This window comes from Phacochoerus africanus, chromosome 13 (assembly GCF_016906955.1).
Source record: "Phacochoerus africanus isolate WHEZ1 chromosome 13, ROS_Pafr_v1, whole genome shotgun sequence".
Lineage (NCBI taxonomy): Eukaryota > Metazoa > Chordata > Mammalia > Artiodactyla > Suidae > Phacochoerus > Phacochoerus africanus.
In genome coordinates, this window is record NC_062556.1 from 8,257,085 (window position 1) to 8,273,617 (window position 16,533).

Sequence of the window (16,533 nt, forward strand, 5' to 3'; positions counted from 1 at the left end):
AAATCCCTTGAATTCACCAGAATTATATTCAATTATGCTATTTAGGTGTTCCCATTGTGGCTCAGTGGTAATGAACCCATCTAGAATCCATGAGGATATGGGTTCGATCCCTGGCCTTGCTCAGTGGCTTGAGGATCCAGCACGGCCGTGAGCTATGGTGTTGGTTGCAGATGCAGCTCAGATCCCACATTGCTGTGGCTGTGGCATAGGCTCGTAGCTGTAGCTCTGATTCAACCCCTAGCCTGGGAACTTCCATATGCCATGAGTGTGGCCCCAAAAAGATAAATAAATAAATAAATACATAAAAATTATGCTATTTAGTAAATACTATATTTGTATGCGCTTTTATACTGTTATTGCTAAAAGTATGAGTACCACCCATAGGAGACTGGAATGCAGGAATGAGTTGACTCAGGCAAGGATCAATAAAATACACTTGAATAAATTTGAAATTAATATTCAGGGGTGAATCAGTTTGTACAGTCTTCCTCAGCTCTGCATGAAGCTTGCTCTGGAACTTCCTTACCAGCCACATATCCAAGGAAAGACTGAATTTGTTCACCCTTACTTAGACACATGCATTATATCCTTGGGTGCATTTCAACCATTTGAGTTTCAGTTCAAAAGGCTGGATGCTCGCACTAGGTACATCAAAGTTAAAACATATGAAGTGAAACAGAGTTTAATACGTGCACTTTTTGCCTTTAGAAACCAATAATGAGCCTAAAAATGTTCTTAACTATTATTTATAATTATCGGGTTCTGAATTTTTTATCTTAATATTCAAAGATAAACTTTAAAAAGTTTAACACAAAGGGATGATGATTCAACGTTTTAGCAATTTAAGTCTATTTCTAAGGCTTAATATTCATGAAAAAGTCAAAACTAAGTTCTTTGAAATCTTGACATTTCTTCTTTCTCCAAAAATTGTGCTTTCGTGGAGTGCATATTTAAACTTCAAATAGATTTGTGATGGGCAATTCATGGTATTTGATTATACTTAAAAAATTCATGCTCCAAGTTTCAGTACCAGAAACTAGCATCCATCATCTCGCCAGCAGAACTCAAAATGTGAGAAAAACTGATCATCCTGAATTTTTTTACATGAACTAAAGCAATTTTTATCCAGAAAGAGCTGGAGGTTAATTAAGAAAAAAATAAAGGTACTTGGAATGTAAGAAAAAAACCTGGAATTATTTCTTTTCATCTTTTCCTTTATTCTCTTTGTTGCTCTCTCTTTTGGTTTGAAAAATAAGATGAGAGCACATCTAAATGTATCTGGAAAGAGTCTTGGGGAATTTAGCTTACTTCCTAAAAGAGAAAAGAGCTAACTGCATTATGGGATACATAAAATATTTTCTATTTGAAAATCCCTTTGAATCTTTATTCTATCAAAGCCTGGAATTAAAGAAAGAACAACGAAAACCCCATCTCTTATGAATTGTGATGACGACAGCCAGTCGTCACAGGATGGTTTTCCAGTGTTGTTACGACATGATTGATAGCAACAAATGAGAAAATCTGTATCGTTTGCTTACAGAATCCTCTGTCCAAATCAGGACTACAAAATGTTTCATATCTACATAGACATTTGTGAGAATTTCAGAGACAACAAAATTCTATAGTGTCCTTTCGTAGAACTCTTTATCATTATACTAGCATCAACTGAATACTATAACCAACGTCTCTTTCTGTACTTTTAACTTGCACTAACTATGCTGCTTTAAAAGCTGCTTGCAGGATGTAGGAACTGAATTATAATGAATATTTTCTAATAGGTGTGCAACACGATTGAAAGCAGGAATGAAGTTGCCCATTTTTTTTTTTAAAGGGAATATGATTATAGAGGAAGTAAATGAAGTTTAAAATCTTGTGAAAATGTTTAACATTAAGTAACTGTTAAATACGGGGCCATATATTTTAGTCATTACAATCTTTTAGTAAGTCATTTGAAAACATTTAAGTGCATGTGAGTAGGAGTAGGTGTTCTTCATGTATTTGCCAGTGAGAAGCTTTCTGTCACTTGCTTATTTCATAAAAAACATGCTTGCCAAGGGTTTCATTACCTATTCAGTGTAAATCTATATGCCTTCCCTTTTGAGAACTTCTGTATATGTTTGGATTTAAATAAGAGCAAATGGTACTACATGCTTTAAGGGGAACATTTTTTAAAGTAATTAGAAAAATGTTTCTTCGCGAATGTCACCAAAGCCTTATTTATGCCTCTCAGTACATACTATCACGAATTAATGACCACGAATACAACGGTAGGTTTAAAATAAAATGAAACCAAAAAAGAGAGAATGAAAAAGATAGGCTGCAGAGTGACAAAGCCCGTCTCCTCTCATGCCAGTAAAGTTCTAGCTGTGAGCATGCTCAGAGACAGGGGAGGCACCGAAGTTACTATATCAGAACTCCTTCCGAGGTATAAGGAGCATACCTCTAATAACTCAATTGCCGTGAACCCATTGTTATGTTTCTGGTACTAAGCATCTCTCCAGCTGCAGATTGACTGCAATGTTCTTTCTACTTCATTTCATCGTCCTGATGGATGTCAAAGGTAAGGCTGCTGCTTTCTCGCTTAAATGAGTGCAATTCCACGAGGAGAATACTTCCTCGAGGTTCTGTCATCCTTAGAATAGACTCCTTGCAGTGTTTGATAAGCAGACATCCAGTTTGCATTGTCATTCTCACTAACTGCTTATGATCCCATCCCAGCAATTTCTAGACACGATAAGTTTTTCATGGAAACCTGCCTTTAAATGTGGTTAAGATTACAGATAAGATGGCTTTAAAATAACAAGGTTGAAGAAATCAGTTATAATGGAGAAAATTTTTTTAGTATTTGAAAAAAGGATGTCAAATTAATCAATTAAAATTTTACCTCATGAAATTTCAATATGTTGAAATCTGCTCATAAATTTTAGATAATTGTCAGTGGCTGTGTTTCGTTATTAACATAGTTGAACTGGGAACTGCAAAGCCACAGACAAATCTAAAAATCAGCATCTCTCCACAAGAGCAAATCTGTGTGTTAAGAATAAAATAATTGAAAATGTACAAAAGCTACCTGTTTAGATAGTTCTTGTTTTTAATTTTTAAATATTTACACGTTAGCCAAACTGCTCATTTTCAAGTTAGTGACATTTTTATTGTAAAGCTGAGAAAAAAATAAAATTTACTTCTTTACATGGTTTTAAAGAAAACTGTAGACTTGTTTCCTTATGAGCTTGTACACTTGTAAAAAAATAATCTATTCATCATATCCAAGGCATGTTGGGTTTATTATTAGTATTAAATAACATAGCTATTTAAGTTCATAGTCTTTCTTAAAGACTTTTGATGAACCTCTGAGAATAAAAGTTAGACTTTAAAGTTATCTTTATTTTCTGAGAAATTTGTTTTAGGTTTTTATAGCGTTGAATTTTATTAAGTGAATTCAACTAAATATTTTAAATATGGAAATAAAATACAGTATGAGCAGTTATTTAAGAACTAACAAATCAAAGACTTTTTAAATATTTAAATTTTAGTTTGAATTTGGAATGCTAAAACTTTGTTTCAGATTATTTTAAAACACTTAGAACAGTTTTGTTTTGTATTTTAATCTTTCTTACATGAAAACTTAAGTTTTATCTAAGGAGAAAAATATATAAAATCATTTTGCATGAAATACAATTGTAGAAAGCAGTCTATTTCTTGATTTAAGGTCTTCCCTCAGAAGTTCGTGCCCTTTGCACATCTGTACTATTCAATTTTTTTATGATTTTTAAGAATAGAAAGTAGGTTCTTGGATTCAGCATACTTCATAGAGATCATTTAGTCACTTAAAAAATCTTTAATGTAAGGAATGTAGCTATAGTAAACCAATTGTACGAAATTACTGCTATTACTTCTGATAATGCTTCTAATTGATTTGCCTCGAGAAACGAAAGTCCCATGAGAAGAAAAACATCCATTACTAAAACAATATTTTAAAATTTACCACAATGTAACATGTTCTTTAAGCTAAAAAAAGGAAAGAACTTTTAAACAGATAATTCTTAAAAATTTTCTAAGTAAATGACATTTAAAAAATCCAGAGTACCAACCTGGTAAATACTTACTGATTATAATTTCCTGGAGATTTCTCTTTTCTAATTTTATATTACTCTCGATTCCTAATTTAAACCTTACGGTTAACATTATTGTCACAGTTAGATATGTTAATTGAGGCCTTTATATCTTACTCCCACCTATAAAAATAATAATTTGTTCTATGTATAAGCAAAACTTTTTTCTTTTTCACAATAAAATTACAGTTAAATTACTTAAAGCAGTTACAATTGTACCCTTAAAGCAGTAAGGCTCTTTACCATAAACAGAAAAATCATTTAAAATGATGTAAGAGTAAACACTGTTTTTAAAATTTTGATAAATATTTATGATAGATTCTTTGGCCAGTTCGAAACGAAAGGAAAAGTTAGAAGTCGTGACTGGCTTTTCGCTTCTGGCCGCGATCACCTTCGCGTGCCTAAGGAATGAATGATAGTGACGATCTTTAACTGTGGCCATTCACTGAGAAGATCACACGTCATATCACTTTCTGCATGTATTTTCTCATCCATTTATTCACTGATGCTCCTTAACTAGCTTCAAACTCTCTCCAAAAAAAAAAAAAAAAAAGTTTTGATAGGGATTATGAACAGTATTGCAAACCAAAAATGTGCACTTATGCGGGAAATGAAATGCATCAAGTATTGAGAATGCTGCTTGATAACGACCAATTGCTGCTTATTCCAATTATTTGTTAACCTTGAAAACTGCAGTCCTCAAATGCAGGGCCAGAGCAGCATTTTGACGTGAGCAGTATTTGGCTGCCCCCTAATGGACCCGTTCAAATCTCAAGTTGGCCCTTTCTAAGCAATGTCAGTTCAGCTTGGTCTCTGTGACGTGAGGAAAGGTTTTTGAACTAAGTTTTAACTTCACACAATTACATCTGTGCTGTCAATAGCTGTGAAAATCAATTATATTACAGGCCAGTCGTACTGAGAGGCTAAAGCAGCACCGCTAATGAAAAAGAAACTCACCTGTTTCAGGGCTGAATGGAGCCTGCTGTGAGAGGAGGGGAAAAAAATCAGAAACCCACAAGTTAAAGCTGTCTGAGATAAGTTATCTCTAAAGGCACTAACTGAATACATCCCCCAACAGATGACTATTCAGTTGTTCATCTTATTGTGAATGAATATGATCAGACTTAATAAAAGAGTTTTAAGGACTCTTATTTGAAGTGACAAAACTGGCTGTCACCTGAATTTTAAAGACAAAAGTGAGGATGTTGCTTTCAAATAAGTTGATATTGAAAGATAGTACGTTTATGTCCTAGGAAATTGTGGCTTGAATAAAATTCAGTTAACTAAGGACAGTTTGTGTACATGGTTATATAATGATAAGTGCAGAGTTTTTAGTAGTATGTATATACTATTGAACATATATGTATACTTGAGAACTCAGAACCCAAAACAGCTTTGTTTACTTGTTTGGTAAATATGTAACTTGGCTTTTACCAGGCAAAATGAATGTGCTTGTTTCACATGAGAAATAATAGTGGAATTAGTCTTTTTTGTTTGTTTGTTTGTTTGTTTTCAGGGCGGCACTCGCATATGGAGGTTCCCAGGCTAAGGGCTGAATCGGAACTATAGCTGCCGGCCTACGCCACAGCCACAGCAATGTGGGATCTGAGCGGCGTCTGCAAACTGCACCACAGCTCAGGGCAACGCCAGTTCCTTAACCCACTGAGGGAGGCCAGGGATCGAACCCGCAACCTCATGGTTCCTAGTCAGATTCGTTTCCACTACGCCAGGACGGGAACTCCTAATAAGGGAATTAGAAGGAGAATTTTTAAATGCCTTGTTACGTGCATCAGTTCCTCACCCCTGTAATTCTAGATATTTAGAATTCTACATTACATTTAGAATTCTAATTATATTTAGCATGTACAGAAAAAAAATAAGCTTGCAACAAATATTGTTCTCATCAGTGTTATATTACTTTTTTTCTTTTTGGTCCAGGATAGTTCTGTGTTAATAGAATAAGTATTTGATAAGGGGAAGATAATTTTATCACCCAATTACCTAGGTATGAATTCTTTCTTTCTTTTTCTTTTTTTTTTTTTTTTCTTTGGAGCCCTGGATGTTTTCATGAAGTTGGAGGGATTTTTCTCCTGCACATGTTTCTCTCTGAGTGGTCTCAGAATTGCCTCAGCATAGCTCCTGGGGGCCTTCAGATCTGAGCTGTAGTTTATATGAGTATCTCAGGGACTTTTATCTTGTGGGTGATCCAGTCCCAAATCTCATGCTCAATTTGCAGAAGTACTCCCCCTGCTTTCCCTGCTGGCTGCGGGCAAGGGGCAGTATTCAAATCACAGCCTTGGGTGGCCAGGCAGACGTATTTCACCCCCCATTCACTGTGAGGGGCTCTGTCCCAGCAAGTGGCTTCATGAAGGCCCCTGCCTCTGCTGGCCACCCTGCATTCAGCCCTTTTGTCAAATAGGCCTGGAAGCCAGATCCGACTGCTCATCCATCCTTGGCGCCTGTCAACCCCTTGGGCCGGGTCCCTCTCACAAGGGCAGCCTTTTCTCCGTTCATGTTCTGTGGGGATTCGCCCTTTCATTAGCTCCATGTTTCAGTGAAACAATGTAATATCAGTCTTCCACCGTGAAAGAGAATGTTTTGGGAAGGATATTCAAGATTTGCTCACAATAGACCATCTTGACCCAAAGCTCGGAAGAGAAGGTCGTTTTTAATTCTTCAGGTTTTGCTTAATCAGGGATTAGACACGCAAGGGCATATGCATCAGAGGAGTGGGATCATGTCATAAAGTGCTACACACATGGAAGGGAGCAGGATGGGAGAGGGAGCAGGGTGGCAAGGATGTTAGCAGGCGTTAGCAGACCTGCGTTCAAGTTCAGCCCTGATCCGTAGCAGGTTTTTTTTTTTTGGGGGGGGGGGAGTGGGGTGGGTTATAAGGACAAATTAAGTCTTTGGCAAGGTGATACCTGATCTAATGATCAACATAGAGACGCTTACTGGAGAGTAAAATTCAAAAAAGTGTAATTACTGTGCAAGTTGAGCTATATAGTCATGTTGATGCTAACTACTACCTCCTCCTTAAGAAACAAGAGGAAATGAGGAGCTCTTTGGCACAGTGGGTCCGGGACCTGGTGGTGTCACTGCAGTGGCTTGGGTCACTACTGTGGTGCCGGTTTGATCCCTGGTCTGGGAATTTCTGCATGTTGTGGGTGCAGCCAAAAAAAAAAAAGAATTAAGAGGAAATGAGTAAACCAATGACACGAGTAGCTAGGGAAGGGTCTCTGCTGGTTTGGAGCAAGACCCTTTCTCATTCATCCCCTGCTGTTGGTTATCTGTTTTTCTGTGCAGTTATGGTCTAGCCAGGACACGGGGCCAGTCATTTGCCTGTGGCAAGACAAGAGTGATAATCAGCAAGTCTGAGACTTTCTGTCTCCACCACATGGGCTAAAAGTCAGATGTCTATTGCAGATGTTTCTATTCTTAATTTCCTTTTCTGTAAATGTTAGAGCTGTAAGCAGTTCAAAGGATCTTGATCTCTTCCACTCTGCCTTTGAGGGCCATTGAAAAATCAACCTCTCAAAAGCCTCAAATTCTATCTGAGGATGAGCTGAGGGAGTCCCTAATGTAAACTTCCTTGCGGGCAGAATGAAGGGTAGCAGCCCTTGCTGCATGTTACTGAAAAACCCTCTTCCCCTATTCCGAAGGCATTCCTTTGTGGTCCTTTCCTATTTCCCACTTAAAAATGCTGATCTTATTATAGTAACTATGTAAAACCAGAATGATCTGCTTGGAAAAATAAGTTGCCTTCCCTCAGGGCACAGGGTTTTGCAAATACTATTATTTTCATCCATTGTTATGTGTGAATGGCAAGGGTTTTGCAAAGAGTAAAGCATGAGGAAATTAGTGGTTACTGCAGCCTAAATCCCAGATGTAGAGTTATATGATGTAATAAGCCTAATTTCCAGATAATTCAAGGTTTATCTTGACATAGTCCTCCTGGAAATTAGGAGGGGCCTAACCACCACTCATCTGCTGTGATAGCTTCAAGCAAAAATGTCAACATAAAAAAACTGAGACACTGATACGAGATAAATGGGGAAAAGGAACTGAGTGTGGAGCCTCTTGCATGCACCAAACGCACGCAGGTGTCTTCCCAACACGTGTACGTGTGGCGTTGGCCTAGGCTTCTGACGTGCGTCATCACTGAAGCACCTGTGTGCTCCCCGCTTCCCCATACAGGGGTGTAGGTATGTGTAACTCAACGATGGAAACTATATTGCTATCCCTGAAAATGTTAATGTAGGAGTTCCCGTCGTGGCGCAGTGGTTAACAAATCCGACTAGGAACCATGAGGTTGCAGGTTCCATCCCTGGCCTCGCTCAGTGGGTCCAGGATCTGGTGTTGCCGTGAGCTGTGGTGTGGGTCCCAGATGCGGCTCGGATCCCACATTGCTGTGGCTGTGGTGTAGGCTGGCAGCTGTAGCTCTGATTTGACCCCTAGCCTGGAAACTTCCATATGCTGCAGGTATGGCCCTAAAACAAACAAAAAACTGATGAGTGATATTAGAAGAACTAATAACTTTGAAGCTCCAAGAATTGGTGAAGGATAAGAATCCACACTTTCAAGAAGCACAGTGATTTCTGAAGAAAAACAAAAATAATTCCACCTTCAGACAAATCTTATTGAAAATTCAGGATTCCAAAGACAAGAAAAATATTCAAGGAAACCATAGTAAAAAGATGGATAATCTGGAGTTCCCGTCGTGGCGCAGTGGTTAACGAATCCGACTAGGAACCATGAGGTTGAGGGTTCGGTCCCTGCCCTTGCTCAGTGGGTTAAGGATCCAGCGTTGCTGTGAGCTGTGGTGTAGGTTGCAGACGTGGCTCGGATCCCATGTTGCTGTGGCTCTGGCGTAGGCCGGCGGCTACAGCTCCGATTCGACCCCTAGCCTGGGAACCTCCATATGCTGCAAGAGTGGCCCTAGAAAAGGTGAAAAGACAAAAAAAAAAAAGGGAAATGTTAATGTAGATAACAATTTTGAGACAAATGGTGTGTGCTGAAAACAGAGCTTTCCTAGCTACTAGGAAAATTAAAATTAATAAAAAATAAGTTCCCTTCCATAGGTTGGGCACAGTAAACTATGGGAAAGTGAAAGTATCTGTAATTATAATAAAATACCATCGATATTACAATTGAAGTATGGCCAGCTGCTTTGGGAACTTAAAAAAGAAAGTTTGTACTCACGTCTTGGAGAGGATCAGTGAGGTTTTCACAGAAATGACTTCTGAGATGACTGTCAAAGAAAGGTGAAGTGGAAAAGGGGGAAGAATGCATTTTCGATAAGGAGGAAAGCACAAACTAAAGTCTCAAGATCTTATTACCCTAAAAGTCGGGGCTGCCAGCAATGTTTTGCTAACTGAGTACACAGTAATTATAAAAAGCCAAAGGACGTCTGCTCACTGGCTATGCTGGATCTAAAATCATTTCGAATGACTGAGATTGTTCATTTTCAGTACTGTATAGTATTCCATTGATGAATATACCACAATTTTTATCCAGTTACTCTTTTTCAGGGACATATGTACTGTTTCCAGTTTGGGGCTATTCAAAGCAATGCTTCTGCGAATATTTTTATCTGAGTCTCTTGGTGCACACGTGCATGCATGTCTGTGGGTGTGTACCTAGATCTAAAACTGCCAACTCATAAGGTTTTCAAAGTATCAAGTTTAGTAGGGAATGACAAACTTTTCCAAAGTAGGTGTTCCAGTTAACACTTCTACCTGTCTGGAGAGTTTGTATGGCTCACCATTCTCACCAGTGTATTATGGGTTGTTTTTCAAATTATGTGTAGCCATACTGGTAATCTGTAGTGATAGCTCACTGTAGTTTTAATGTTCATTTCCTTAGTTACTCATTAGATTTAATGCCTTTTTGTTTGTTGGCCATTTGGATATTCTCTTTTGTTTAATGTCTGTTCAAGTTTCTTGCCCATTTTCCTCTTTACTTTCATCTTTTCTTTATTGATTTATAGGACAGAGCTCTCTCTCTCTCTCTTCCTCTCTCTCGCTCCTAGTTACAAATGTTCTACAAACATCAGCTCTGAAGCTTGCCTTTACACTGTCTTCATGGTAACTTCTTCTTTTGTGGTTAATAGGAGTTCTGAATTTTAATGTCGTCTAACTTAGCTATCTTTTCCTTTATGATTAATGCTCTCAGTTTTATTTGTTTTATTTATTCCCCTAGATCCTACCCTAAAGTCATAAAGATTTTCTCCAATATTATCTTCCAGAAACTCTATTGTTTTACCTTAATATTTAGGTGTATAATATACCTCGAGGTGACTGTCCCCCCTCCCTGCTCAGCAGTACCACTTGTTTCCTAAATCAGCCGTCTGTGTGTCTGTCTTTTTCTGAACTTTCTGAATGAGTATATCATTGTAATAAGTCCTGACATTCAGGTAACAAGTTCTCTTACCTTGTTTTCTTTCTTCAAGACAGAGCTGGCTCGTCTGGACTTTCTTCTTCCCACGTATCTTAGAGAAGCGGCCTCTCCTTTTGCACACACATACACATACACTCCCGAATTTTTATTGGACTTGTTTTGAACCATAGATCAATGTGGGAGAAGAATGAACTGCATTTTTTAGGTCTTTAATGTCTATCAATACTTTTACATACTTTGTGTAAATGTTTTACAAGTTTTTATTAGATTAATTCCTAAATATGACACTGGTGATGCTATAGGAAAAGGTATTTTTTTTTTCCCACTGTACAGCAAGGGGGTCAGGTTATCCTTACGTGTATACATTACAATTATATTTTTTCCCCCACCCTTTCTTCTGTTGCAAGATGAGTATCTAGACAAAGTTCTCAATGCTATTCAGCAGGATCTCCTTGTAAATCTATTCTAAGTTGTGTCTGATAAGCCCAAGCTCCTGATCCCTCCCACTCCCTCCCCCTCCCATCAGGCAGCCACAAGTCTCTTCTCCAAGTCCATGATTTTCTTTTCTGAGGAGATGTTCATTTGTGCTGGATATTAGATTCCAGTTATAAGTGATATCATATGGCATTTGTCTTTGTCTTTCTGGCTCATTTCACTCAGTATGAGATTCTCTAGTTCCATCCATGTTGCTGCAAATGGCATGATGTCATTCTTTTTTATGGCTGAGTAGTATTCCATTGTGTATATATACCACTTCTTCCGAATCCAATCATCTGTCGATGGACATTTGGGTTGTTTCCATGTCCTGGCTATTGTGAATAGTGCTGCAATGAACATGCGGGTGCATGTGTCTCTTTTAAGTAGAGTTTTGTCCGGATAGATGCCCAAGAGTGGGATTGCGGGGTCATATGGAAGTTCTATATATAGATTTCTAAGGTATCTCCAAACTGTTCTCCATAGTGGCTGTACCAGTTTACATTCCCACCAACAGTGCAGGAGGGTTCCGGAAAAGGTATTTTTTTTTTAAATTTCATTTTGTAATTGTTTACAGCTGATATAGAAATTAAATTGATTTTACAGAAACCTTGATAAACTCTCTAATACTAATCATTTATTATTTGGAGTTTTTTTATGTTCACACTCATATCATTCATGAATAAGGACAGTTTTCTTTCTCCCAAGGTGAAGGCCATTGACTTGCTTGCCTGGCCTCACTAGTTTGCCAAGTCCTCCAGTGCAGTCTTGAAAAGATGTAGTAAGAGTGGACATCACTGCTTCATCCCAACCTCAAAGTGAAAGTCCTCAAACATTTAAAACGTATTTAATAAAGATGTTATATGCTATGACTTTTTATGGATATCCTTCATTAAATCAATTAACTTGCCTTCTACTTTTACTTTGCGTAGTTATTTTAAAGTCAAGATCCGATCATTTCCTCTCTGGAGCCTCTGATCTAAACAAAGTTAAAGACAAGTGACAAACGGGGAGAAAATATTTGTGAGTTACAGACCGGCGGGCTAACCTCCCTAAAGAATTTTAGTAACACTGCCAGATTCAGTTTTCTCACACATGGTTCCAAACACTGTGTTCCAGGCCACTGCTGTCAGGAATGAAAGTCTCACCCGTCCACGAGCATAAATAAGTTAGTTTTTCATAAAGTTAAATATCTTCCTTTCAAAGGCTTGTCTTTTCTTCCATGAAGATATTCTCTCAAATTTTTAATGACAAAATACTGTTTTCCTAATAATGATAATAATGGTAATTTAGGGGTTGTGATGCTCTTGTGTGACAAACTAAAATATTAGTAACTCTTTGCAGGTCCCTATAATTAATTTTTGATTGATTTCATTCTGATCTAATGCATATCAGCGACATTCACAGTTTTGACAGAGCAAAAGGAGCTAATGCATTAAGGAAACGGGGGCGGGGGCGTCGAGGAGGCTGTTAGGGAACCTGGAAATGAAGGAAGTGACCGAGGGCTGGGAGATGTCACAAAGCTAAGGGACAAAGGATTTCACCCTGGTCACTGTGGTTGGCTCTGCCAAACACTGCAGAGAATCAAGTAAAAGGAGGACCATCAAATATCCGTGGTGATGAGCCACCAAGACGGCATTCGTGATTCCACAGGGAGGCATTTCATTGGAGCAGCCAGGCCAGGACGGAAGGCTGTGAGCTGAAAAAAATGGGTGGCCAGGAGTGGAAACATTGGCTAGTATGATTTTTTTGTGAGAAATTTAACTTTGAAGGGAGAAGCATGTCTCTGTTCCTGTGTGAGTACCATAGAATTAATTTGGGTTGGTTAGTTGGTTGGTTGATTGCTCCGTTGGTTAGTGGGTTGATTAATGTGTTTGTTTTGAAAATGGGAGCTGATGGAACAAGATTAATACTAACAGAAAAACCAGTGGAGAGACAGGGATACTGGAAAGAAAGGAGGTAATGGAGAGAGAGTCTGAGCAGAGGCGATGAGGTGGAATATAGAACACTTCCCACGGGCAGGAAGGGAAACTGTCGCCTTCTGTGCATCATAAAAGAAGCCTCGGAGTTCCCGTCGTTGCTCAGTGGTTAACAAATCCGACTAGGAACCACGAGGTCGCGGGTTCGATCCCTGGCCTCGCTCAGTGGGTTAAGGATCCGGCGTTGCCCTGAGCTGTGGTGTAGGTAGATGCGGCTCGGATCCCGCGTTGCTGTGGCTCTGGCGTAGGCCGGTGGCTACAGTTCTGATTCGACCCCTAGCCCGGGAACCTCCATATGCCAGGGTGCGGCCCTAGAAAATAAATAAATAGGTGAATGAATAAATAAATAAAAAGACAAAGACGTCTCCAGGCCCTCAGCCTGGGGCCGCGTGGCTTCTGCACAGCTCAGCACCAGCAGCCTACGCGGATGGCGCGCCGTCCTTGTGCGAGCGCACGTGCACGTTGACGTGGCTGCAATTTGGGAACATCACCACTGGGGGGAGTAGCCAGCGAAAGGCCCTGGAGTCAGAGCAGTCAACACATCGGCGGGAATCAGGAGAGCGACGAAAGGAGGAGTGGATCACCCTCTCTCCACCTTTCCCGCGCCCAGTTTCCATCAGGATTCACCTTGTCTCCGTCACAGTCAACTTTTCCACATTCTTCTTCCCTCCACCCACCTCAGGGTCCCTTCTCGAGGTCACTTCACACAGGCAGGTTTTAGGAAGAAGCCAGAATTAGCCTTGTTCTGCTAATTCATGCAGAACAAGGTAGGACCTTAAATACTAAAAAGCAAGATATTAACCTAAAAGAATGCATCCCTCCAGGTGAAGTGGAAGAGATGTTTCTTGTGCCGCTGTACACCTTAGAGCCCATCAAGGACCGTGGTGTTCAGTTTGTGACCCATGTAAAAGCATCCAGCCCAGGGGCACATGGGACGGAAATCCATCCCTGGTGAGGATGAGGTTGGCAGAAATTCTTTTTTCCCCCCACTTAAATCAACCTATATTAAACCTATACTCTGTTTCACATAGTCAGGCATGTTTTCCCCAAATCTGCCCAAACATTGGGCAATAATATGAAGGGGGTGATGGGTGATAGTTTCTGCAGAAAAGCTCTGAGGAGCATCCTGAAGAACATTCATTCACCAGCTGGAGGTGGTCTGTTTTGTCCCGAAAGAGCACAGCAGAAAATAGAGGCTTCGAAACTCAGTTAAGGCAGGACTCTTTGAAATGGCAAGATGGTGGGGTCAGTGTGTGTATGAAACTGGATCTGCATTCGACACACACTGACCGATATATCCACACAATATCGTCAGGGCCGGGAGGACCAAACAGTAGCGTATAGCATAGAAGGACGAGACTTCTAAGGTCACCGACCAACCAAGGGGCCAATTTCTCTCCACTCACCTTATCGTAAAAGTCTTTTCAGGAAGACTTGCCTAGTTTCCTTTAAGCGGACCGTGAATCGTATACCCAGAAAAGATGGGGGTTCAGTGGAGCTGAGGCTCTTGCTAGAAGGCAGGTGGACTGAGCCAGCGAGCTCGATTCTCCTTTGCTTCACTGAGTGGTGTTGCTGTGCGCCTCGGAGACCCTGGCACCTGAGCTCCAGGAGGGAACGGATGTCATCTGCCTGTTGACATAGTACGTAGTAGGCACTCAGCTAACATTTCCAGGATGTCAAGTAAAGGTTTCTTTCAGTGCAGCAGGAACCGGCTCTTTAGAGTACATGGCAGAGGTTTCATCTGCATCTGAACTGGATTGAATTCCACTCGGAGCAGTGCACTCTGGGAAATGGCCTCGTTGGCCGGGATCCTCTGGTCTCCCCACGGACGGTGGGGCCAACATCCTGGCGTGGGTGTGGAGAGCGTCTCAGCCAGAACACCAGGCCGAGAGGAAAAGGCTTCTTCAGCTTCATGCAGGACAAGCATTAGCGGAGAATCCGAGAAGGCCCACAGGGACTTCTCCATCGATTCTCAAACTGAGCACCTGCTGTTTCTCCACAAGGAGGGTGTTGGTGGGCAGGCAACAGAGTGTGTCCTTAGGCAGCAGTCCAGTTGGCTTCGGAAAGTTATCCAGGAGTCATTTTAAAATCATTTTGCATAGACGTCTCCAGAATATTAACCAGAAGAGAGACGAGAAGGACTGTTACTGAGAAATTTTTCTTTTGCATGTTCAAACCTCCCCTTAGCTGGGTGTTTGGCAGGGCTCCCATAGAAATTGCTGCAGAAGCTATTGACACAGCTTTTATGTAGGAATCCTCCACTTTTATAATCCCCAAGTTTCAATAAAAACTCTCCACTTCCACAGATGGCAGGAGGAAGAGACAGCATAATATGCTGTCTACAGACAGGGTATCGATTCGTTTTCAGTATGTGCCAAATACAGCATGGGTTCTTAATCATTTTTAATCGTATAATGACAGAATGATAAATGATAAGTACTTTGAAGACCAAACAATATTTTGTCATCATAATTAAAACATGAGCCTGCAACTTTGGGAATTTTACCTTTTAAATGGGGTCGTTCTTCAGTTCCTCTTTTATTCCTAAGGGATCCATTGATTGATTTGTTCATTAAAAAATTATTGAGCACCAAGTACGGGGCACTGGGTTAGACAACAGGGATTTAGGATACAGAGAGCAAGGGGTAGGTAGGAAATAGAGTTAATTTATTTATATTCCTTCCAGATAAAATTTATGCCTTCAGTTCGGGAAGACTCCATTCCGGAGTGAAAAATGGGGGATTTTGAGAGAACAGAAACAGACCATGGATGTGGAGAGCAGACTTGTGGTTGCCGGGGCAGGGGATGGGTGACCTGGGATGGAGGTGGAGTCTGGGGGTGGTAGATGCAAACTCTTCCATTTAGAGTGGATAAACAAGAAGTCCTGCCGCACAGCGCAGGGAACTCTGTCCAACCTCTTGGGACAGTCCATGAGGGCAGATCATATAAGAAAGGGAATGCATAGATATCTATGATTGGCTTCTTTTGCTGTACAGCAGAAGTTGGGGTGATATTATAAATTAGCTATATTCTAATTTTTAAAAAATGGGGAATTTTGAGAAATACCGTTGGTCGGTTCTGTTTGCGCATAGTGAGGCTTCCCCCGCCCCTTCCTTCGCCCACACTTGCCAGGGAAAGGGAAATAGCCTGGTTCCTTCTTGTCTGTGCTGTCTGATTGTCTGTCTCGCTCTACATGAGTCTGCATCTGTCAGATGGATGTTTCGTTTGGGTCCAGCCTTCAGAGAACTCAGACTTATAGTCAAGAGAAACCCCATAGGGAAGGCAATATTCTGCCTTCAAAATGGCTCACACAGCCTGAGCTTTTTTTTTTTTTTTTTTTGTCTTTTTGCCTTTTCTAGGGCCGCTCCCATGGCATATGGAAGTTCCCAGACTAGGGATTTAATTGGAGCTGTAGCCGCCAGCCTACGCCAGAGCCACAGCAACGTGGGATCTGAGCTGCGTCTGCAACCTACACCACAGCTCACGGCAACACCGGATCCTTAACCCACTGAGCGAGGCCAGGGATCGAAGCCACAACCTCATGGTTCCTAGTCGGATTCGTTAACCAC

At 40.4% G+C, this 16,533-nt stretch overlaps 1 protein-coding gene across 1 annotated transcript in view; it reads left to right on the forward strand.

The window, feature by feature from the left end:
• Window positions 1-2,394: 2,394 nt before the first annotated feature.
• Window positions 2,395-16,533, forward strand: part of RXFP2 (relaxin family peptide receptor 2) — a 54,783-nt gene continuing 40,644 nt past the window's right edge. The window contains exon 1 of the mRNA XM_047756359.1: window positions 2,395-2,560. Within this exon, the coding sequence (XP_047612315.1) occupies window positions 2,518-2,560 (43 nt within the window). The 5' untranslated portion in view covers window positions 2,395-2,517. The remainder of the gene's footprint in view (window positions 2,561-16,533) is intronic.